This window comes from Drosophila sechellia, chromosome 2L, assembly GCF_004382195.2.
Source record: "Drosophila sechellia strain sech25 chromosome 2L, ASM438219v1, whole genome shotgun sequence".
Lineage (NCBI taxonomy): Eukaryota > Metazoa > Arthropoda > Insecta > Diptera > Drosophilidae > Drosophila > Drosophila sechellia.
The window spans coordinates 7,095,568-7,120,877 of NC_045949.1; the positions used below are offsets into that span (position 1 = coordinate 7,095,568).

A 25,310-nucleotide genomic window follows, 5' to 3' on the forward strand; every position below is an offset into this window, starting at 1 on the left:
GTTTATATTTTAAACTTTTAAAATCCCAATTTTTTGCCTTAAAAATCCAAAATTTTAAAAATACAACATTTCTGAGTCCAAAATATGTAACTTTATTTTATACATTTATTTCAACAAATTCCTTTACTGTGGATTGTATACCATTGGTTTCCGAATAGTCGCATGATATGTTGCCAGACAATTAGTTTGTGCCAAATCGCACAAATGGGGGTATATATTCGCAAAAGGGACGGTAGGTGGTGGTACATATACATCATAAGTATTAGGACTGATTATAGACACGTAATTGATTTACAGGTACACAGATATACGATAAAATGAATTAAATCATTGACTCAAACGGATGTTTCTGTTGGTGTAAGATATCCACGCCACAATTGCTTCGACGTATTAAATTTTGGGTTCTGCAATAACGAAATTCGAAATTAATAACCGTGTTCTATGGGTGGGAGTACCAGGTATAATCTAGAATGGGTTCATCTATTTATGTACACATTTACTATATGGGATTGAGAATGCACATACAGACATCAAACACGATGCTAATGGAGCTTTGATGGTCTGATGGAAAAAGAGTTTGAAGATGATCGGAACTTTAACTCTTTAAGTTTGTGAATTTTCAAGTTAAGGAAGGGGTTAATCCACAAACTCTGATTCTTAGTATGATTTTCTGATTTAATGGAGGACAGGCAGAGCTCGATCATGTGCTAGAAATGAGTGTTCAGAGATATAGATTTTGGGAGCAGAGGTGCCACACTCAAGACTCACAACTATGCACAAAATACACTGAAAACGAACGATGCATACCAAAAGTAACGAAATGAAAGATACATTTTTGTTTAAGCAGTTTGCTTGTGGCTAGTTAATGGTTTGCCACTTTTATTCAATATTTATAGCTGTCTATATGTTATTATATATATATTTTTTTTTTTGGGTGTTTCAGATAGGATGCGAGTGTCTTTGTATTTAACTTAGTGTGAGCCATAAAATATAGTACAATTGTTTACAGCTTTGTCTTGGCTAGACCAAATGATACACACCTTACATAACCCATCCCCAAGATATACCCATCAGATCACAGTTCGTTAAAAAAACCCCGTGTAACGCACAATTCGCTTTAGCTAACCAAGTCAAAGTGGTGAAATACGTTAGGAAAGTTGGACAAACATCGGACCACCGATGGTTTACTGTTTGGTGTTTGTTCTGTGGCTTTGGCGTCCCTATTTTCGCATCCTAATCTGTGAAATTGACTCGTTAAAATTCGTTTCGAAAGTGTATATTTGGAATGCTTTTCACGTCTACGGAATATCGTATTTTGTTTTACCATATATGTAGTTAATACTTGTATATCTTGTACCTGAGCCCCAAATCAAAGATTTACCCCTCTACTGGCACAGCTAAAAATCGTTACCAAAAATCGATCCCTGGGCTAACTACTGCGTTAAATGTTTAGTAAATAGAGATTATGATGATACGGCTGTGGATGACCAACTAGATATACATAGATGTGTCTTTGTGGGTTCTTTGTGCGTTTTTCGTTCTAAAATCCATATGTTTCTCGGGTTCTCTAGACGGGTGTTATGTTGGCCGGACCGATCTGACTGTTGTTTGAGCAGGATCCATCCAGTTTGGCAGCCTCCTTGCAATTGTTGATCTGCTGTTGCTGCTGCTGCTGATTGCCCGCCGGATGTGCCGGACTGTTGGTCGGAGCTTCACTGTACTCATCCGCCTCGTGCATGGGCGAAAGACGTGGCGAGAGGGTGGCGCTCGAGGGGGCACTGCAGAGAGGGGAGGCACGGGGGGAATGCGAAGACGAGCATGAATGAATATGCTCCAAAGTAAGATTAGCTATAATCTGCCATATTCTTTGCTCATAATAAATAATAAAAAATCAAAACGTTACTTGTTTAAATTATTAGAAAAAATGCTGATACCAGCAGTGAGCCAACTCTTATGACAAATATATGTAAACTTTATCTTATATGATTAAGTTATTTGTTTTTAACTAACTTCGTAACTTTTTCAATAGTAACTACTGCACTTTTTTTCCAGTTTTTAATTGGTATTATTATAGAAGCTTCTTTGTACTTTCAAATATTATATATATTATTATATATTTAACTATAATTTTGTTTCCCTGTAAATATCTCTTGCTCTATAAATGCGTGTGGAAAAATAGAGGCAAATTATTTACAAGAAAGCGAGCAAAAGAACTAGCAGCTCATGAGGGGAAAAGTGTGGGATCTGATTCGATCTCTGGCTCTGGACAGGACGCCATTGGGAACACTTACTGGTTGCCATTGATCTGGCGGACTTTAAGGGTGACGGGTATGATCAGTTGCTCCGAGATCCCGTTGCCATCCTTGTTGATCTGCTGCCAGACTGTGGTGCGATTCACAGCCTCCTGGGGAATGTTCACTGTGGGTCCATTGGTGCCGGGTTTGTTGCCGGAGAGCGGAATGTGTATGGTGGTGGGACCCGACTTATCGGCATTGTAGTTGGCCCCCGCCCCAGATCCTGGGGGGTGCTGATGATGATTGTCCTTCAATATAAAATTGGCATATTTGCATAGTTTTGGGAGCAAAAAAGTCGCTCGAAATGTGGAGCAAAGGGTGGATAGGAAAGAAAGTATAGGAAATCTGGCCCAAAGTTGCGCAAGTGAAAGGCGAAGTAGAAAGAGATCTCAGAATAAAAGCGTGACTGTTCTAGGTCTAAATCGGTGATGATCTGGTGTCAAAGCCAATTCGGTGGAGTGTGTTCAATTTTGCATATATGCCAAATTTTTGTTGTTTTATTTTCATAGGTTTAGTTTTTTTGTGTGTTGAATTTTGGATTTTTACATCAATTTTTGCTACAATTACGCGTGGGCTCATGTCGCTGGTTAGTTACTGGAACTCTCGACCCGATGACTATAAAATAACATAACAGGTTCCATTTAATACATTTAGGTACTTGTTGTACGGTGTAAACGATTGACTAATTATGACTTAGGCTAGAATTTCATTTACATTTATAAATATCATATTTGTGTAGGTATATATAGTATAGGAGTAGTTTTAGAGTAGGTTTGGATAGATAACACATAATTTCTTGTTTTTTTTTGTCTTGTAATTTTGGCATTTACAGGTGGTTTAAAAGCGATTTTCTTTAGCATAGAATCAAAAAGAAGTTAAATCAAATCGTACATATAAAAACAAAATGCAAAGTAGCTGCATGCCATATTATTAACTTAAAATGAGTAGAGGGGGAAAACATTTACAAAATACTGTTAAAGACATGATAAAAACGTATATAACAGGGAATAGGGCATACGTATGGATAGATAACTAGTTCAATAAAATGTATCAAGGCAGACAAAATGCAAATTAATCAAAAAATCTATAAATAATTGAGTTTATCGTTGGTTTTGTGCCGTGGACTGGGCAGCACTGCAAACGCAAATGAAATGGGCAGCACTGGTTCGTGGGATTTTCTTTTTTCTTTTGTTTGGGCTGCGGCATTGGTGTTGGTGTGTTTGTGGTTGTGTTTATGGTTGGTGGTGTGCTTGTCTAGGTGTGTGCGTGTGTGCCTGGCAGGTGTTCAGTGCCATCTACTTCTTGAGCAGACTGCTCTGTGCCTCGAACTCCTTCTCATTTGCATTTGAGGTGGTGCAAGTGATGAGTCCAGCGCCAACGGCACCACCAGACCCAACGATTCCATCATCGAGGCCCGGCGGCTTGGTCACCACCCTGCCCCGGCTGCCTTTTCCCCATGGGAAAATGCGCGCCAATAAGCCCACCTCAGCGTCCAGTTTATGCAGATCATCCGCCGCCGCCCGCTTCGTCATCTCCGGCATTATGTCGTCCAGGATCTTCAGCTCGCGCCGGGTGAACACCAGATCCAGGGCCTTTCTGATGCCGATCATTACCACCAGCATCAGGGGAAACAGAATGGAGGTCTGCGAGAAGGACTTGATCAGCCAGAGAATTATGAGGCAGGCCAGTTGGATCATGGTGAACAGGTGGACACGTTTAATGGGAACCTGTAATATAAGCCATTGTGGAACAGTTATTAAGGGTTATCAATGGTATGCTCCTCAATTACAATAAACCTATGTTAAAAGAATTATTAAGCTTTGTTACTTTGAGCTAGAAAAAGATAGTAGTTTGTGGAAATGGATTAGAATTCCTTTACGTTTATATTTAGAAACATTATATAAGTAAGCTATAATGATAAGGCTGTAACTACACAAGTCTTATACTTATTGATCAGTTTGTAACGCAGAATGCGTGCATCCGGCGGATGAGTATTTCTCTTTTAATTCGATAAAGCTGTTCTCAGAGCCGAGGATGTTAATGCAAAAAGAACTGAATCGTTTTCCACAGTCTTACTTTAGTTCTGCTGGATGAAACTTCAAATTTGTGGAAGAAATGCTACAAATCCTTATTGTTTTACTCGGTATTGTTTTACAAACTGCCGATGTAGCAAGTGTACACGTGAGTGATTAGAGGGATTTTATATTAGTTCTCCGAAGACACATGCTTTTTTCTTAGATTTCTATTTGCAATCAAAATGGATCCCCTAATGTGGAGAGCCGACTGAACGCATTTGGTGACATTCTGAATGAAAAATTGGGAATCATTGAACAGCGAGTGAAGCAATTGGAAATTCAGCAAAACACATTTCTTGAAACTTTAAATGCGAGATTGGAAAATAAACCTATACATAAATCAAAAGGTCAAAACGAAGGTGCGCAGTCTTTGGATAAGAGAACGAAGGAATGGAATTTAAGCCCATCTTACACTGAGGTGGTGGATCGACTAGAAGCTTATGAAAGTACTACGGATACCAAAACTTTTGTAACCGAAAAGTCTGTCGAAGATCCTGTGAATTTTGATTGGAAAACGCCAAACATTTCTCTATTAAAGTTTATAAACATGTATTTGGCGAGAATGAAACAACTTAACCAGGGAAGTACTACTGAACGTACTACTGAAAGTACTACTAAAAGTACTACTGAAAGTACTACTGAAAGTACTATTGAAAGTGTTATTGAAAGTACTACTGAAAGTACCTCTACCATCGAATCGGAATCAACAGATGCAACCGAAGAACCACCGCAGTTTGATGGTAGCTCTCCATATGAATTTATGATAGATTACATGTTAAGGGAACTTAAAGACGTGGAGGAAAGTGATCTACCAAATAGCAAATCTTCTCTGCAGGAATTCGTTAATAAGGCAATAGAGGATTATAAAAAGTGGATGAAATTAGGAGTTAATTAATAGATAAGAATCTGGGATATGCGATGGCACCAATGAGGAAATTAAGGTCTTACCCGATACTTTTGATAAATAGCCAACTAGGAATTTATATACAGCAATACATGAAAACATAATACATACTTGACATAAACTAAATGCCCGATTATGATTAATACAATAAATAAATACATCAGCATGTTGTTTTAATCCATTTTTTCGACTCACCTGGCGCAGGAACATATAGTCTGGCTGGTACTTCGCCGGCATGAACATAATCAGTATGCGATCGAAGAACTGTAAGCCCTTGAGTGAGGCCACGCCCATATACAGAAAGACACCGAAAAGAACCGGCATGGGAATGTTACCGAGCAGCGGGGTCAACAGCACGGATACACCGATGGTCAGGAAAATCAGGATGTGGGTCACCCGCTGCTCGCGCACTCCCAGGAACTGTGGCTTCTCACCAGGGGCCGAGCACTCCGACTCCAGTTTCAGCGAGTTTACGTGGTTGATGCTCAGCACGGTGGCGGCCACGAACCTGAGGATTCCAAAAGCAATAGTATTATAGCAAATAATCTACCTTTGAATAGACGATATGAAACATAGAGGAAAGACTCACCAAGGCAGACCCATCATGCTGCAGATGGCAATCAGAATGGAGAGAATGAACAGATCCAGATGGTAGCCACAGCCCTTCTTCAGTTTGTTCTCCTTGCGGTTCACGATAACGGCCGTGATCTGCTGGTCCATGAAGATCAGGATGGTTCCGAGGAGGGCAGGGAATACGGCAATGATCGCCGACCACCAGGGATTCTTCTCGGCGAACGGCGGGATGAGCCAGCCTCTGGTGCTCAGCGTTGGCTTCAGCTCGTTGGGTACCTCCAGTTTCTGGGTGGGAACTCCCAGCGAATAGTCGAAGAAACTCATGGCGAATATCGCGATGAGTACGGAGAAATCGCTGATGTACTGGCGGACAATCGAGGGGAAGAATAGGGCGTTCTTGAACTCTTTCAGCACGGTGGAGATGAGGAAGGTGCCGGCGCAGAGGACCAAAGACATGAGGAAAACGTTTTCGGTGGGCGGTTTTCCGCAATCTCCACCAACCAAGGTGCCATTGTAGGACTGGAAAATCCGAATATTATTATTCAGTCTCTAAAGCCTAAAATTAAATTTGAAGATTCCTTACCTCACAAGAGTTCCAATTGTACTTGGCATAATCGATCACACTGGCATTGCTCCCAATTGGCGGTGTACAGACGCAGTCGTATATGCCCTGATTGACCGGGAAGTTCTTTCCGATGACCATCACGTTCTCAATGGCCTTGTAGATGAAGATGAAAGCGATCAGGGTGGCGAAGTTCTCCTCGGTGAAGCGGGTGATGTAGCAGACGAGGGCACTGGCATCAATCGCGGTCAGGACGATGCAAATACCGGCGACCCACATGCCGATCCAGAACCGGAAAGTCATATATTCCCAGCCCATCTTCTGACAGAACTCGTAGATAATTGACTCAAAGACCAGGACTGGACCGGTGGACCCGAGAATTGTCAGCGGCTGACCCGAAAACAAGCCATAGCCCATGCCACAAACGAACCCAGAGACCAAGGACTCCATCGCAGCCATGTGCTTGCCAGTGGCCTCCGCCAGGAGTCCTCCGAACGTGATGATCGGCGACAGACAGGCGAAGTACAAAAAGATCCACGATGCCACGCACTGCATGGATAGGGCGTCCTTGTAATCGCTTATGTACCAGGGCGCCTTCCTCTTGATGTCGTTGATGAGGCCTCCGAAAAGCCTTCCCGTCCTGGACAGTCCGTTCTCCTCGCGGAGACGCGCCTCCTCCTCCTCCTCGTCCACCTCCTCCTTGGGCAACTCTGGCGGACGCTTCCTGATTTCCTGCGAGGGAATCGCCGCTGGTGGCTCAATTCGTATGGTAGGATCCCATTCTCCTGGCGGCAGTACGGTCACCGCATCGAGGAACTCATCCACTCCGGAGAGCAGATGATCCCGCTTGCGCGCACGGTACGCCACCTCGTGGAAGATCTCGTCGGACATCAGGGTGGCCATCGCGCGGCCAATCTCGTGGAAGTTGCTCTGACTGCCAGGCGGGCCAAGCAGGATGAAGACGAATCTGTGAAAGAAGAAAGAATCTATTTAAACAAATATGATCATTATTTAAAAGTTATCAATTGATTTTATGGCAGTGGCATAAAATGTGTGATAACTGATCAATAAACATATATATATTTCTATATTTATTGTTTTTATGGCAATCGCAAGAGCATAAAAGACTTCTTCTGTTTTCGTCACATTTTCAAATAATAAAATTTTATAGCGCCTTATTGGAATTATCAAATTTTGAGAAATGAGTTCACTGGAAGTTTGTTATCATCAATTTTAAAGATTATTGTTAACTAGTTTAAAAACCGCTGAAAGCGATGGACTGTTTGTCTTGAACCTACCTTGTGGGCACTGGCACCTCGGTGAGATCGCCCAGGACGACCGCCTGGCTCAGGCGGATGAAGCAGGACAGGGTGCGTTCCAGGAAGTCCACCTCGCCCACGAGAATGTTGCTGGCCTCGGCGCCCGGCGGGATCTTCCTCATGAAGTGGGTGTTGCCCTTGTGCTGCTGCTCGCTGAGCTCCGTTCCGCTTCCTGGCCTGGCCATCGACTGGTTACTGGGACTCTTGACCATGTCCTCTGTGATCGATGGCAGGTTTTGTGCGGGTCGCGAGTGTTTAGAATTAGATTTTTTCTCTGCATTAGTCGCGGGTTTTTTCGTTCGGTAGACGGGGTGCAGGTGTTTTGTTGGTGTCGTGTTTACATATTTGCATATACAGTTTTTATTGGGATACGTGCGTTGACAGGTATTACAATAATAATAACAACAACAACAACATGTAGATCAACACGTTACAACGGAACAACATAAAAACATACGAAAAAAGAAGTGCAAGAAAGAGACATTGGATTAAATTCGGATTCGGCTAAGAGTGCTGAAAGAGACTTCAGATTGATTTAGATTCAGATACAGATACAGATGAAGCATGCAAAGTATAATGGGAAATATTTTTTTTTGAGAAAGTATGTCAGGATGTGGGTAAGCGTGCAGATGTGTGTTGATCCTTTTGCTTATATTAGTTTTCTAACAGAACTATATTCCGCTTTTCCAATTCTGCGCAATACGACCTCCATGCAAATTTCGGCACTTTCGCATATCCTTTGCTCAACCAATCGTATTTACAAAACTGCGAACTACCAAACAAATATTCGATGTATGTTTTCCAGAATTATTTAAACAATTAACAGACACGAAAACTCAAACGGCAAACTAGAACAAAAACAATCACTTCTTCTTTGGGCTTGCTTGGTAATGGATTCTTGTAGTTTGGTTCTTTACCGAGCGTTCTGTTGCTGGGTTTTCCACTGGGCACCGTTAGAAAACGCCCCATGGCGCCGGCAGCGGTGCTCAGGCTTGAATTTCCATTGGATCCGGGCGGTCCCGGTTCGCTGGCCGTTAGGGATATTGGCGTTGTGGCGCCCAAAATGCTGGCAGAGTGCTCTTCAACTGTAAATGCGGGGGGTTTTCATGTTATCATTATAACCCAAAGTGGTCAAGTTCAATTAAACTTCACTGGAAGTTAATAATACACCAATTTTTTAGTTTGTTTCCCAATGTTGCCAAACCCACTCTTTTAAAAAATGTTTTGATTTTTCTTCGTATACCACGCACACACCCACAAAACGCCCGAAACGCTCACGCCCTCACTATTGAACAATTTCTAAATTTTTTCTCATTTTATTCCCCAATATCTATCGAAAAATTATGAAATTTAGCTTTCGCATATTCACAAGCTGTGTAACGGGTATCCGTTATTTAACAATAAATTACGTAACTTCTTTTTTTTTTCATTTTTCAAATCGTACAGTAATCTTGGAATCTTCAAAAGCAGCTGGAATCGTGTCGATATCTTTTGCACTTCCGCGTTACCGACTATATAAAGTATATATATATTTGATCAGGGTGAATATCCGAGTCGATCTGTCCCTGTCCGTCATGAATTTCGCGTTCTCACTTCCACTAGCTGAGTAACGGGTATCTGATAGTCCGGTAACTCGACTATAACATTCTCTCTTAGTAAAATGGATCCCAATAGTTAAAAACATTCGATGTCTTTTCATTTCTAGCATTTCAATGTGATTTTGCCAGTAAGTACATTTTTTATCCAGTGTATAAAAGTATTGGTATTTTATCTTATTATAGAAATGGGAAATTTAAAATGAGAAATGAAAACGTGTTTTAAAGAATGGAAAACAAATCAATTAAGATTTAGAGATATAACGAAGATTTTGAGAGTAAAATAGAGGTTTTTAATTTTTTGGTTTGACTGTTTTCTTAAATATAAAGATAAATTGCTAAATTGTTTGGGTAGACAGTACAACAAATTGGGTATTTCATCATAGTAAGGGCTAACGAAATTTTGAAGGTTTAAGTTGCATATATAGTGAGTAGAATGGGAGTAGAGAAAATACAAGAGTCTATGGCAAGAGATAATTATCGAAAAACACAGCGTGCTCTTGATAGGTACGGCAAAGTACAGTGAAAATCATTGAAGGGCTATTACTTGGTATTGCTTGTGACTGCGGTCGTCCTTGATTATGAGCATGATTCTGTGCCTGATGTTGGGGCGAGGCCCCAGCATGGAACCAGGTGGTGACCCCGATGGCCCCCAGATGCGTTGAAGTGTCAGCTTATTGGGTAAACGAATAACGCGAGTTTATTTCATGATTCTTTAGCGGCTTCCGCAATTCAATTGCTAATGGGTATGAGTGATTTATGAGTGAGCAAATGTGCGATTTTTTTTTAAAAAAGTTACAAGATTCTTAATAAGGTTTTGGAGCTTTTGACTATTTCAACCTGATTATAAAACCTTATTCTTTATCGGTTCTACGAGCTTCTAAGTTTTAAAGTAACCGTAGTTTAAAGTTTACTTAGCTCCTAAATTTGATTGCTTCTGGGTGCTTTTTGTAGGTGCAAGGCAACTAAAAATTATTTCAACTTGGCTTCTCAGCTGTACAGAGATTGCATAAGGTAGAGTGGTGACGGGATTTCGCTAGTTCTAGGGCTATACCTGTGGGAACAGCGAGATAACAACCACGCTGATCCTTACTCGACACATAGAGGGGTGTCTGGTCCGGTCTGGTTCCGGTCAGATCCAGGCCAGCTGCTGAGCCATGCAGTGAGTGCAGTGGAGTGCTCTTGCCCAGGTCTGAGTTGTTAGTATTGGTTCGTATCGGATCGGATGAGAGTTTTAGACACACTTCACAAAATGATCCTAAATGAGTTCTGAACTGAGTGATGGCTTTGAGCTCGCAGATGGATCATAGATTCACACCAAACGAACGAGATGAGCGTAGAGTTACCTAGCGATCGTGAACACCCCATACTCACTTTTTGATGACGAGTGATTGCGCATATCGGCCAGGGATCGAATAATTGGCAGTCGCGTCTTTTTGGCATACTCGTGCTGATGCCGATGGCGTCGCAGGAGCGCGTCCTTGACCTTATCCTTGACCCCGGGCGGCAACGTTCCCGCACTGACCATGTGATCGCACACCAGATCGGCCATCACCTCCAGATTTTGGGCCTCCATGTCCAGCATCACGCTGCCATTGACGAGCAGGCGACGCAGCTCGAACAGGGAGTGCAGGGAGAGCGTGGCCACGTGGGGCTTCGACCATCGATTGCCACCCTCCTCCACATCCTCCTCGAATTTGATCCATCGCGCTGTCTCCTTCCACTCGATCTCGTCGCCCTCCTTCACCAGCATCCCCATTTCCGAAAACAGGGGATGCGATACATGTGTGCCATCGTCCACATCCTCGCCGAGTATGAATTGAACTCGCTGTGCCGGCGGAGTCACTATAAGTTCAAGAATACTTTATGAGAAAAGGAGCTCTATACATGGGTAAAAAATAATGCAAGCTATGTAAATATATAAAACGAAAGCATAATAAGGTTAACTAAACTAAACTACAAAATAAAATAAACATTTACAACATTTAATTTATGTGCAGCCTTTTCTTCCTGTGCAAACCTTCATGAGCTTAATCAGCATTTATGACTTGGGAGCAACATCATCATGCCAGTGCCACCCCGTTCATAACAATGATTGCACCGCATCCTTGGGCTTCCGGCGAATGCGTGCCAAAGTTAATTGGTGAAAATAATTTGGCCTGATCTGTGCTAGGAATTGGTCCCTGACCGTTGTCCACCATATGTCCTGTTTAGACCAATTTGAGTTTGTTGCTGTTTATGTTGGGTTTGCGTGATATTGTTTTGAGTGCTACTAAGGATGTTCACGGTTTGGCAATGAATTTAACTGCCTACAAAACACTAAATATGGAATTTGTTACGATCTTAAATGGATTATATGAAGTTTAGAACATAAATATTCCAAATAATTAATTGATAAAGATTATAGTCTGTGTAAACGTAAGAACATGTAGTTACAATAAAACAAATATTGGGATATATGAGTAGCAGTAACACAAGTATTAAGCAGAATAATGGTGGAAATAGGCGCATTAATTTATAAATTTTAAACTAAATCCTATTAATGAAAGCATTGTGATTGCTTGTGTGCTGTTGTGTCTGATTAGATTGCAAAAAATAAACTCAATCCAAGTTCAAGTAGCTCCCCTCCTTTCAGTCGACTGAAGGTAATTCGATTATCCTAATTCAATGACACCCATTAGTCCGCAACCCCCCATTACAATCAAAACTTCTTCTGTCGTTTTGATTAGCCGTCTGACGAGCGAAATGTCTCAGAATATGACTGTTATTTCAGAAATTCTCCTCGCACTTTGGGTTCCTGTAATTTGCCTCAATTCTCGACCTCGCCAAAACTGATTGGCCACATTTACTGGCATTCCACTCTGCGCAGCCACCACATTGCAATTATATCTGCACAGGGAAACCCGAGGCTGCAATAAAGCGAGACACCTGACGCACCTGGTCGCTCCACTTCCTGTTGCTTCTCGCTGACGTTGTCCTTGCCCGCACCACCGCCCACACTTCCGGATCCGCCGATGGAGCCGCCTCCACCTCCGCCACCGCCACCCCCTCCGGGGCCGCTGTGGTGGTGCTTCCGGCGGCGCTGCGAGTGGCGTCGTCCTCCTGGCACATGGACGCCCACATAAACGGTGTGGGCCCGATGTCCTGCAGGAAAAATGCGGGTAAAAATTCAGCTGGATTCGGATGGGGAGAGGGAGTGAGAGGGTCCGCAGTGTAGGTCCAAATTGAGTGCGACGTTGTTTACTAATTGCAATTGAGTTACATAATTCTATTCGCTTCGTTTCCATTTGTGTTATTACTTGCCACATTGGATGTGTTTCTGAAATTGACATCAGCTTTCTTTCTTCTCGTTTTCAATTAAATTCTAAATATATTTATTTTCTGAAAGACGCTGCAATATAATTTCAGCCAGACAAACAATAGATGTAACTTTTTTAGTTTGGTTTTGAAACCTCTGAACATTCAGAAACACACTCAATGGCATTTTATTAAAACGTATTTGGGCCCGACATCATTTTCAATCTAACAATCAGAGGCTCAGAGTTCAGCTTAAATTTAGTTTAGAATCTAGTGATAAGATTCGTCCATAACTTTTGTCTGCCATCAGACAATCATGTATACGCAACGTTGAATCATCTACGAACCCAAATCCAATTTAATCTTAGATGCAGTACCGTCTTAATCAAATTCCCGGCTCTGTTCGTTGTTTTCTGAGTGACTACAAATAAATTTATGTTAATTACTATTTCCCTGAATTTTGATGTCCGCTTTAAAGCAAGACCCTGGCTATATTTTCAAAGCCTTTGTTGAACTTGCGCTCTGTCAGTTGACTAATTGTGATATCATCTGCCAAGTACTTGCATCGGTAGTTTTTCATAAATTTAAATTAATTATACAGAGCACATCTTCTAATTTGTTTCCACTTTCGCCGAGTCACGCGATTAGGTCTCATAAGCATTGAAATTGTGGGCGTTGCAATTAGGGAAGGAAAAGTTGTTTGGTAAATGCACTTTTATTATACAGTATATAATAAATTATTCGTAGATGTTGTTTTGCCATTAAAATGTACACTAATTAAGCGTAAAGATGTTATTTTCAGTGATGTAAGCTCAAAGAAGACCACAACCGGAAGATATGCAAGATGAGACTTAAATTAAATTTTTAAACGCACAGACTAATTTGTATGACCCCCATATACAGTTTAGAATTCTAGTTAAAACTAGTTTTTCATATCTTTAATTTCTATGAAGAATTTATAGTCCATATTGGCATTAATTTTGGTTACGCGCCTATAGTTGTCAACCTGCAATTAACACGACGCCAATTTCTTGTTTGTCTATCGACTTGTCACTTGGCTGGTTTTACAAGTCAGCTTTAATTTTGGTACATTGGTGGTTTTAACTTTTATATTCCGGTTTTTCTTTTCAGTTTTCGGTAAGCATTAAAAAATGGGGCTTTAAAAAGTGGAGCTCGACTCACCCTCGAAATCATTCTCTGTAAATTGTTGCGTAAAATCCTCGCCGCCAGTGCGCGGATCCTTCGGCGCCTCGTCATCGCCGCTGGAGGAGTTCATGGTCCAAGGTCTGAAAAGAAGAGCGGAATTTAATATATATTTTTTCCGAGATAATTAAGCACTGGTGATGAACAAACATTTATAATGCCTGTGTGCTCTTATAAAACTGGTTGAGTAAGCCCTTATTTCAGTTTTGCATCAGTTTCTTATCGCTAATTTAAACCTTCATTGCGACTACCTCAGCTAAATTAACCTCAGTTTCAGTGGCAGGCCTAGAAAATATTAACTCGTGCCTGAGTTGCAATTTAAAATGCGTTGTCAATCGCCTAATTGAAATGTGCGTTTGCTAGAGAATCAGATACACCCACACAAGCCGTTCAACCAACGTAGAAAAATTGACATAAATTAAGGGAAATCGAGAGTGATACAAATGGTGAAAAGAGTATACTCTATTATCATTTAAATTATAGAGTAGATTTTATAAAGCGTAAAAGGGTATGCTGCCTAGTATTGCAGTTCGGCAGAATTTGACAGAAATAATGATTAATAAAAGTTTTAAACATGGTTATCAAGAAGTTAGGAACGTGCATCATTATTTGGCTTATAATATAGTTTAAACTACTTTAACATAAGAAAATAGAGACGAAATGTCAATCATTTCAATTTGAATGTCAATAATAAATATACCGATTGCCACAGTTGCCGTGACACTCATGGAAAAATTGCCATCTACAGCTCGAGAATTTTTAACTGCAATTACCAGTTGGTGAATTGCTCGTCTGCTGATGGGTTTTAATTTCATGCAAATTTTGAATTTAAATGGACTTTAAACAGTGAGTTGTTTTCACTTTTAATATGTTTTCCGTTCTCCGCTCTATTCGCTTTCATAAATAAAAAAGCTTTAATTTTAAAACTGTCGTATAAATATTTCGAGTATTAACAGCATTTAGCCAATGTTTATTGCAAATAAATTCATTATTAGTTATTGTTATTGACTGTTTGCATTTGTATTTAGTTTGCTTCTTAGCGAACATATCTTTTAATAAGAAAATGTATATGGTATTGTCAATTCACATGCTTTTTTCAAACTATAAGGTGTGACTAAAGAACATGTTTAGTGAACTAAAGTATAAATACATTGAGATTCGTTAATTCCGTTAGTTATTCGAAACTTTTTTGCAAAAGATGATAAAGTATAAGATTTATAGATATTTAGAGTTTTATTTTAATGCTTAAAAATTACAGGGACATACCTAACCATTTCCAAGAGCAGCCATCAATTAAAACCTAATATATGTATGGGTACAAACTATTTATAAAATATACGGGATGGAACGAATACAATACAGTTTTATTATGTATCAAAGAAAAAGATATGTATTTTGTTGTTTGCACGAGCCGGGTAATTTTAGTTATTTCCAAAATCCGACCATATTGTGGTGGAAAATTTGCATTGCATAAAGTTTTATTCCTATATAGCCTATCATCTTGAGTCTTTGTCGCCGCTCGTTTTCTTATCAGCCAGTGAAATTTATAATCTATATGGTACTTGAATATATAGACAACACGAAAGTGACAGCCCAGAGGACGGACATCCCAGCCTGTCTGCAAATTGCCGGTCTAAACTGGGTCTGGCCAGGGTTTACTGAATATGGTACCCATATACCCTCTCGATTTCATGCATTTCGATGGGCTTATCAGCACCTGAGTCACAACAACAAACAATAATTTGGGGCCCGATATTAACTTAATAGCCGATGTTGTATTCTGTGTCAACAACACCACGAATTGCCAGACAATCTGCACTTGACTTTGTTTAATTAGGCGCTCGTTCGGCGTTAAATCAAATAAACGGGGTGGACTGCAGCCGAAAGCCAAAATTCTCGTAGACATGAAGGCTTATCTAGTTGATATAGCAGGTACTGTTGTTTATTTCATTAATAAATTTATTGACGAAGTACTGTGGAACTACGAAAATAATTTATAGCTGAGTAATTTTTAAAGGCCGTTTGTTTAACTATGATTGGATGATGAGTAACACATTTGCTTAAATCTTTTAAAAGCTGTCTTAAGAAAAAGATCACAAAGGCAGAGGTGCGAGATTAAACTAAAATAGTTTTCCTTTTTATATTTAAATTCTAATATTTTCAGAATGCACGTCTCTTAAGAGTTAGAGCCTTTAATCGGTCGACCTTACTCCCTTTTTTTTGGTGCCCTTGGGCGGAGAAGATAAACCAACAAGAATAACAACTTGTACAGCGCTCAATCGAAAGCCGCGTGATAAGCTTGGCTGAAAAGTGCGTATCAAACTTTGGACTTTCGTTTTCTGTTTTTTCCTGCGACACTTTTCAGCAATCAACGTTGATGAATCACACCGTCTACTTACAATTCTATGTACTCATTCTTTTCGGCCATCACCTTATCGCCCCACAAAATAGCGATCGAAGAACTGAAGTTATATTTTTTTTCCTGTTTGCACGAAAATTTCACACACGCACCTCGCGATTATCAGCCGAAAAAAATTATTGGATTTTAATCGCTCGGATTTTCGGATCGGTAGAATTTGTGCTTTTCGAATTCGTTTGAAAACGCGATCCGACGACTCGACTGCGAGTCCCGGCGATTGCAGACTAACTAACTTTGCCGATCTTTAAACTGAAGCACTCGCTTAACCCTCTGCTGCCGATTATGCCGATTCTGCCGGCGTCGCAGTCGGGGAATTAAACGGAGAGAGATAGCGATAGACAGACACTTGTGTAGCGGCACAAAATGTGTTTTTAAACGCCAATTTTGCCTACTTAACTTTATCGATAGTTTCGCCTTTAAATGGGCTTCCTTATCGCTCGAGCTCTGTTATCAAAGGGGCTGGCGAAAAACTGTTTACTTTGTGGAAAGTGAATTTTAATGGTCCGTTACAAGATCGGGCTATTGGCATATATATTGGCAAATCCAGTTAAAACCGCTGGTCGCCGAAGTAGAATATAGTATTGTATATATAGTACTTTTTTTTGGCACTAACTAATATCAACAAGTGTTCACGGTTTGATTTTTTTTTAGATACTCAGTTTCTGTTTTGTCATCTAATGAATATCCAAACACATTTTTCGTCTCCGCCTGTGTGAATGATATATGTATGTATGTATTTTTATTATGTGTATAATTTTATCTGTTTTGTTGTGGCTTTTCTCGATGACAAAAACAAACAACAGCGAATTACCTTATATCGGTTGGAGCCCTTGAAAAAAAACGAATGTGGGCCACTAGATGCCAACAAACCCAAATATATTTTGTGAAATGCAAATAGTAGGAAGTAATTCCACTTGAAATATATTTGATAAGCAGTCGGACCACTTATTTATATGCCTTGATTTTCTGTTAATACTTTAGGTATTGTATTTTTTGAATGTAGGTGTGCACAGTCTATATGTATGTGTTTTACTGTACTGCATATATTTTATAATCCCCACCTAATATAGAATTTATTTCATTATATTTCTATCTAATAAATAAATAAAATGGAACCAATAAATATTTTGAATTAATATTTTTGTTGTTAAAAGTAATATTAAGAGAGAGTACAAAATTTAAATTCCCTTTGTTAAATGTGTTTGTTTGGCGTTGGAAGACGAGACACACCTCCACAACTTGATTCTCCGTAATTCCGAATATGGTATTCAAATTTATTCGGTGAGAGAGCAAAGTAAACTGTTTTTGAACAAAGCTCGAAATCAAAACAAATCTCGAAAAATACCAAGAAAAATAGCCAGCCGATGATATTAAGACGTCTTGCGTGGCAGCAAAACTAGAAATAATTTTAATTCATTTTGCACTGACTTGTTGTGGATGCGGCTTTGTTTGTTGACTGGTTTGTTGGTAGTGAGTGGATTGTGGATTGTGGTAACAACTGCGATGCAAGGCGAATCGTACCGGTTAGAACCGGTAAAAGGGAAACGGTTCAGGTTTCACTGACAGCCAGAGTAGAATGAGATGGGGCGATATTGGATTGGAGGAGAGATGTTTTTGATAAAGGGGGTCTTTTAATATTTGTTTCTTGCCTTCATTTGATTTTATCTTTTGTGAATCACCCATCTTAGCCATCTTAACCCATCTTAAGTGTCGCAATGACGAAAACATCCCGAATAATTAAATTATTTTTTGTTTGCTCGAGTGTTAAGATTTGAATGCGCATTCCGCCGAATTCAGTTGGCTGAAACTGAGTCTGGTCGATTCGATTCGGATTTCATTGTTAATAAATCTATTTTCTCGCCTTAGCCATAATTAATAACAATTAGCGCGATAATTCAACCTAACTCTGATTGAATCCAGAATCAAAGGTGTGCTAATCAAGTTTACGTCGGTTGACAAGGCCAAAAATAACAGAAGTCCGATGAGATCAGCTTAAATTCAGATCAGACATCACGATTGCGTTGATCTCTTTTACTTTGACGTCAATTTGGGGTACATGCTTTCATCTTATCTCATTGACTATGATGCACTTGAAAATAGCGAATTAATCATCGTCAACGGAACGTCATGGGCAAGATGTGGTCCTATTTTTCTGGGTTCCGTCTTATCGCAAACCACTCGAGACCACCCTGACAACGAAATGGTTTAATAAACGTAACTCTTGTTGATAAACTTCGATTCCCATCGACAACGAAAGCCAGCCCTCACGTCACTTCAACCACTTGAAAACCCACTCTGTGCCAATTTGAATTGGCAACACACCTTATCGCCAGTCAATATTCTTGTCATATATAGACATATATGGCCGATTCTTATTTACTTGATGGTTTTATGATTAGACGAATTTTTGTTGACACCTTTCCGACAAGATTTTTATGGTCCCTCAATACGCTGTTATATATCGCTCTCTTGAAAACAATTTGAATTTAACACATTTAGTTTGTTAAACTTCTGCAGCTGTATGTTTGCTTTGTTCATTAGAGAAGTTTATGGCAGCAAAACAAATTTCTTTTTTTTTTTTGACTTCGGTATGATTTTCCTGGCTCTGTGGCTTAATGGTTATCTTTCTCTTGTTCCTATTTTTTACCATGACCTTCATCAGCTCATTCTTCAACCCCCAAAAACCGTCAACAAATCAAGGTCAACAGAGTTATAAATTCCTTCTGGCTGAAATATTGTTCAGTTCCCACTTGGCTTAGGGCATGGGTACCATTCCTATCTTTGTGGGTGTCACAGACGCTTTTAGTGTGGTATCTTATTTTACAACCCCCCCAATTAGAACAAAGAATAGGGTTCTCAGATGGCCATGCGTCGTGTGAAAATGCTTTGGCCATAGTTTGCCATTCGTCTGATGTCATTCTTGGCCATTTGATTCTGCTTTTATTGTCTTCTATGGACAAGTTGGATGTGTTGAAAAAGATGACTGCAAAGTGAGATATTGCAGTTAAACAAACATTGGATAAATACACAGGAGGAAAAAGTGGAGTGTAAAATGGTAAAAGAAGGATGTCTTAAAGGAAGGATGCATATATTTGTGTCACTTTAACTTGAATCTTAAAGAATAACTATAATATATTCAAAACCATTCCAATTTTGATGTATTGCAAGTCTACAAATGTTTTTCTTACAGTGCGCAAAATGGTTTTCACAAACAAATACGAGTAGTGATATTTGCCAAAGAAATTTGCAATAAGTTGGGAAAATGTTAAATGCTGGATAAAGGCGCAAAGCAAAAGGGGCGGGGCACAGGTGCGATTTGGCACCAGAGGCAACATGGCGTGTGCCATTTTGAGAAACATCCGCTGCATGCGGAAGTGACACACATAACAGGAGTAGAGGTTGGGTTAAAAAAGGGTTCGGAGGGTGCGGAAAATTGGGGCTTCTGGGGTAAATGGGAGCAATGTCCCCCAATGAAGCGAGAAAGAGGCAAGCAAAACAGAGAATCCTGAGCGGGAAATGGAAAAGCCAAAGAGTCAGCCGAAGAGTCGCAACTCCGGGAGTTCAAATTCTCTTCTAAACTCTCACCGCCCTCTTTCTCCGCTTCTCTTTGTTGTTTGTTGTATGTATATTGTTTGCTTATCGAACGCCTGCCTCGCTTATCACAACTGACAAAGAAAACACACAGGCACCACACAATGGGGGAGCATCTACGCATATATGGCCTCCTACTTTTTTTTTTAACCCAACACCCCTTCAATTTGCTATTCAACCCCGCTCCTTGCACTTGACATGTTGTTGACCCAGTCTCTAGAAAAAGACAGACAGACAACACAAGTCATCATCAACAAACCGCAACAAACAGAATAGAAAGTATCTATATCAGCCAGATACCAAAGTTCTACAGCCTTTGCTGTGTGATTTTGTGTTCAGTTCTACGATAACAAACCGAAAAACTGGAATCAGCGGATTAATCTGTTTTTCAATTAGTGGAGCCATTAATTGTATATTTAACGGACAATATTTAAACAATTTATAAGCTAAATACATTGTGCATATAATGATAAAGCTCCTCGTTTGAAGCAATTAAAGATACAAATCATTTTGACTGAGAATATGCCTCTTTCACCACCCACATACAAACTAACAGACTCTTTTAGGGATTTAAGCACTACGTATATATAGAGATTGCATATTTAGATAGCGGATTCTATCTATAGATCTGAGATGTGCGTGCATGGAAATCGTCTACAGAATTAAAATTGCCTATGGGCATAACCAACCTCCATTGTCACTTAATTGGGGGCAGTAATAGCGTCTTTAAGTTGATTTTCCTAGCTATTACAATCTGAACAGATCGTTAAAGTGGCTAGTGATTTAATTTGTGATATCTCAATTTTGCAGATTTAATGTTTATAGCACAATATAAATAACAGATATAAAATTCTTTACGATATAGCTAAGTTGCTATTGAGTTTTAATTTGTTTGCCCTTTCATATAGTCATTGTGAAAGGTTATTCAGAATATTAAAACATTGTGTTTGCAATTTGTGACAAGTACGGTATCACTCTTTCATTCTTATCAAAAAATTCGGACTTCACTGCAACATGGCAACCATTAACAAAGGTCTTTGTTCCTTTGTGGGCTCGAATTCATACGCCCTGTTGTCCGCCATTCCTTTGAATATTTACTCAATTGAATTCTGATTCCGCCGAATCAAAGGACATGCCTCCCATTTACCTGCTGCTATCAGTGGCTATCACTCTCGGCAATCGGCCATGTCCGTGGATGTGTTTCAGCTGCGCCTGCTGTGGCATCCTGAATCCTTGATTTCAGTTGTGATCTCCCCCCTGGAAAGTACGCCCGAAAATCCTGTCAAATTGCTTTGTTTTCGTTTGTTTCGGGCGGTTGGGTGTGGTAAACAAAGACGAATTTAGACGGCACAGCGGGAAAGGGTTAATGACACCGAAAATCAAAACAGCAACCGAAACGATAGGGGATTTATGGGAAGCCTTTTACTTGACAACTGAAAGTTAACTTTTTGGCAGTACTCGTGATATGTATAGATTTTCAGGAATGTATTTTGGTGTATTTAAATTCTCTGAAATATTTTTCCGGAATTTTGGGGATATCCGTTACCGTTTGAGTCGCGCGGCAGACTAATCCGGCCGGCTGGTTTTCGAGAAGTTGAGAGCTCTGTGCCCGAGGTTTTCCCGCTGCATCTTCGGACTTTCCACTCTCTCGATTTTCCTCTCTAAGTCTCTCTTTTCGCTGCACTTTCCGGCCAAAGAGTGCACTCTCTTTCGGCCCGATTTGATTTCTCTCCGGACTGCTTAACACGTTTGCATTTGCGGCTTTTCTTGTTATTATCTTATTATGAGCACGTTGCATGTTTGATGATGGCGGGCTAAGACCGAAAGCCAGATTCTGCGATGGGGTGGAAAATCAAGGGGAGGGAACTCGGCCATGTCAATTTAATTCTGTGGAAATTCACTTTCGACGCACTGAATCAAGTTAATGTGTAAAGGCTTTCCGGTGACGGCACGGAGCGGAAGCTACTGAACAGAAGAGTGCGGACTTATTTTGGTTTTTGCCAGACTGCAATTCAATTACTTTTGAACGGTGACAGGTTGATATTAAATTCCATTACCGTAATCTATACGAATTAGTTTATTTATCAAACTGAAAACGGATTCTTTAAACCGTTTTTGCATAAATTGGATACTTTGGACCAACGTTTAAAGCTTTATTTAATCCATCCTTTATGAAATTTGTGGCAGTATTACCGTGCCTATCGGATATGCAAAACTGTTACCATTTTGTTGCCAAACACGTGCATTCTGCTTTTAAAAAGAAAAAATGACATGAAAGAGGGAAATAGTGGGTGGTGCTGGTGGGGAAAACTGGGGTAAAAGGGGAAGAGGAGACTCGTGTCAAGTGTAAATGAAATTTCCAATTTTGCCGTGTGTGCAAAAATCAGCAAAATGTGGCAGTTGTTGTTGTCCGTATTGATTTTTTGTTCCCTGCTTATGTGGTTAAATAGTGTCATACGAGAGGAGGCTTTCAAAAGGCGCTCGGGGAGGCGCAGCTTGTGGATGAGGTCGCGATAAAAGTGTTGCGAAATGGATGTCAACAGACGAGCGTGAAACTTGCTCAGGCTGCAAGTTTCAGCACATTTCTGAGATGATATTAACTTTAGTTTGTGCGGATAAGAAAAGTTAACTTTAAAGGTAAAAAAATTATAATTTACCATATTTAAATCATGTTGAAAACTATCGAAACGTAGAACATTATTGCAGTTTTTGAGCAATCAAAGATAAATTTCGAAGCAAGGTACAAGACTATAAATAGGGAAACATAGATGTATAACAAAGATACTCAGGCACACAGTTTTCTAGTAGGCTTTTAAGCCCGATATTGTATAAATATACCCAAGGACTTTGCCGCAAGAACCGAGTTGACTGGAATGATGTATGCAAGCTGCTGAAGTATTTCCTAGGGACTATATTGATGAGTGATTTTTGTGGCTATTCCCAACACTACACATCTTGAATTTTGCCATTCGCCCCTAGCTCCGTTTATTGAAACGGTACAAATTGATTGAGTTTCAATGAGGAGGACAGGTGGCCCACAAGGATAATGCAAATATTATTTGGTTCGACATGCTTGAAAATCCTCGGTGACATAGGGCAATTCAATTGAACCTTATTTACATATTTATGTCGCCGGCAAACAAATGTAAATTGCATTGGCATATGGCAAAGTAAAGTACAGTCGAGGGCTTTCTCAACCCAGGTTGAAAAATAATGACTATGCATAAAAGGCTTATATTAAGACCTTGTTCTCGTAAACAAATAGTGATGCTTTGAAATCTAAATACTTTATTACTTATTTTTCTCTTGTTTTAAATACAGCTTACTTTACTACCTGCTAACTTTTTTAATAGAACAACATCAAACAGGAACATTCGGTAGGTTCTTCAAATTGACCTTCTTTTGTGGCCTAAAAACTTATGCAGATTTACATGTTTACGTTGGAAAAGTTTCCTAACGAGTTCTAGTTTCTAAAGGATAAGTGTTGGGTTACACTTAATTAGATCTCCTTAAACACATGGCGAGATGTTAATGGTTAATCCATCATGCTGTTAAGAGCAAAAGTGTTATTAATCCGCCATAAAAAGACCAGCCAATGCAGGTATACCAAAATGTTTTGGTTATGTCAAGAAAGGTGTTCCCTACCTTTGCGCCTTTGCTCCCTGGGATTTCCATATCCATTAGCCATCAGCAGGATGTACTTAAGGACACACGCAGTCACTTGACATACCTGCCCGCGTGTAATTGTACTCATTCCTGAGCTCAGTTTTAGCAGGATATTAAGTATCCATTGCCACCCGAGAGCCACCTACTCGTGCCAATTATAAGACTGGGGTTCGTAGGCTTAAGGGGGTTTACATCCTAAATGAATGGAATTAGTAGTAGCCAGCATCTTGGGGGTCTCACTTTTCAATCGATTCCCGCGAAGGTTGGGCTATCGATATGCCAAGAAAGATAGGAACACTCTTGATGTGGGTACTGGCCATGAATGTATTCATCGATTATGTGACAACATTTGGGGCTTTTATTTAACGACAATGTTCTCTGGGCTTTCCTTTGCCCTTCGATTCCCTTTGTTTGTAATCTATTGAACATTTCTCGCTATTTGTCGTTGAATTCGCTATTATGTAAAATAGTGACACAAACGCCAGACACAGGTGGGGATATAGAAAGAGGCCCAGCAAATGGTCATTAGCTCACATGTTTGGGTTGCCACTCGGCGGTAGCAATACAACATTGGCAGTGACTTGCTTGCTTAGTTGGCCGGCAAGAGTAGTTAAAAGGAAGGCTATATTATATTGGTGGGGTGTGCTCGATCTATCCGAGGTTTGCATAGTGGCTAATTTAATGGCTTTCGATTGTCCGGAATAATCCCTGAGTCACTTGCAAAGTTGTCGGCTTGCTTCTATTTGGCTCCAAAGGTGGAGTATTCTCTATTTGTTGATCAATATTTGAAGATAGCGCTGTTGAGGTATTATCAATCAATTCCATTCGTGGAAAGGGCATTACTATTTTTTCACACAAGGCAAATAGCATTGAAGCCTACAGAGTTTTGTTTATTTCTTAACTTTTTTGTAATTATTTTTAACTTTAATATTTTAATAAAATCCGCTGTCTTTGCTCTCACACATTTGCCATTGCTAACATAAAAACCCATTAAAGCGGTCCAAAATGCTGCCTGTCCACTTTGGGGACCTACTGACCCGCTTTTTTCTTGGCACTTACTGTACAGCCTGGTCCAACAAAAGCTAATCAGTGCCAACAGACTATTTTCCCATAGTTCCCCTCCTCTTCATTGCGATCAAAATTTAAATTGGCTTTTTAAATCCTTTTAAGCCGAAGACTTTGGCAGCCTGAAGGATTCAGAGAAAATCTAAATCTTACTACTAGGGGGTGCCAAGAGTAGAGTACTTACCACACCGGAAGGATGGGGGCCAAGAAGGATGCGAGAGGTGGATGAGGAAGCCCTCGATGGGGGGCGTTACTTCGGCTCTGCCTACTGACCCAGTTACCGCTAGTAACTGTTGTGACCTCTTAAATGCTCGTTAGCGGTTATTTTCGAGTGTCGTTATCTTTAGGCGGGTTACTTTTTTGAAATAGATGGGTTCACATTGGCAGTGTTTGGTTGTGGAAATTTGCCGAGATTGATTGATTTATTTTTAAATTTCGTATCGATTTAATCGTGTCGTATTGCTCCTCAGCGTACGGGTAAAACAAGCTTTGTCTTTAAAGTTGGATTTCTTTGTAGAGCTAAATATACGTGTTTCGTATGGTTATTTATGACTTAAATGCACGTTTAGAGTGTTTAACAAGTTTCACTATTTTTCGTTTTAGGTGGTTTAACAATTGATTTCCATATTTTTGAATTAATTGGCTTGGTTATGGTTTGGCTTTTGGTTTTCTTCTCATTATTTATATTTTTTGGATTTTTCCGTTCTGCAGTTTTCGGCCGCAGAAAGCGCGTGAAAAGCGAAGGAA

The 25,310-nt window shown here is 40.0% G+C and overlaps 2 protein-coding genes across 19 annotated transcripts; one reads left to right on the forward strand and one right to left on the reverse strand.

Moving 5' to 3' along the window:
- Positions 1–68: 68 nt before the first annotated feature.
- On the reverse strand, positions 69–25,310 carry LOC6611509 (sodium bicarbonate cotransporter 3). Of its 18 annotated transcripts, none has more exons than XM_032714825.1 (12): positions 20,980–21,366; positions 13,802–13,905; positions 12,260–12,466; positions 10,697–11,167; positions 8,645–8,812; positions 7,707–7,944; positions 6,430–7,375; positions 5,863–6,365; positions 5,469–5,781; positions 3,779–4,021; positions 2,292–2,542; positions 69–404 (listed from the first exon to the last, which is right to left on the reverse strand). In XM_032714825.1, the coding sequence occupies exons 1-12, from the start codon at positions 21,054–21,056 to the stop codon at positions 323–325; spliced, it is 3,603 nt and encodes a 1,200-aa protein (XP_032570716.1). In that variant the 5' UTR covers positions 21,057–21,366; the 3' UTR covers positions 69–322. The 18 variants fall into 18 exon arrangements, with proteins under 18 accessions (XP_032570716.1, XP_032570742.1, XP_032570751.1 ...); XM_032714815.1 differs by lacking the exons at positions 69–404; positions 20,980–21,366 and adding exons at positions 914–1,778; positions 24,748–25,310; XM_032714808.1 differs by lacking the exon at positions 69–404 and adding an exon at positions 914–1,778.
- On the forward strand, positions 4,410–5,264 carry LOC116803591. The gene is made up of 2 exons (XM_032727549.1): positions 4,410–4,475; positions 4,533–5,264. Exons 1-2 carry the CDS (start codon positions 4,410–4,412, stop codon positions 5,262–5,264), a joined length of 798 nt encoding a protein of 265 aa, XP_032583440.1.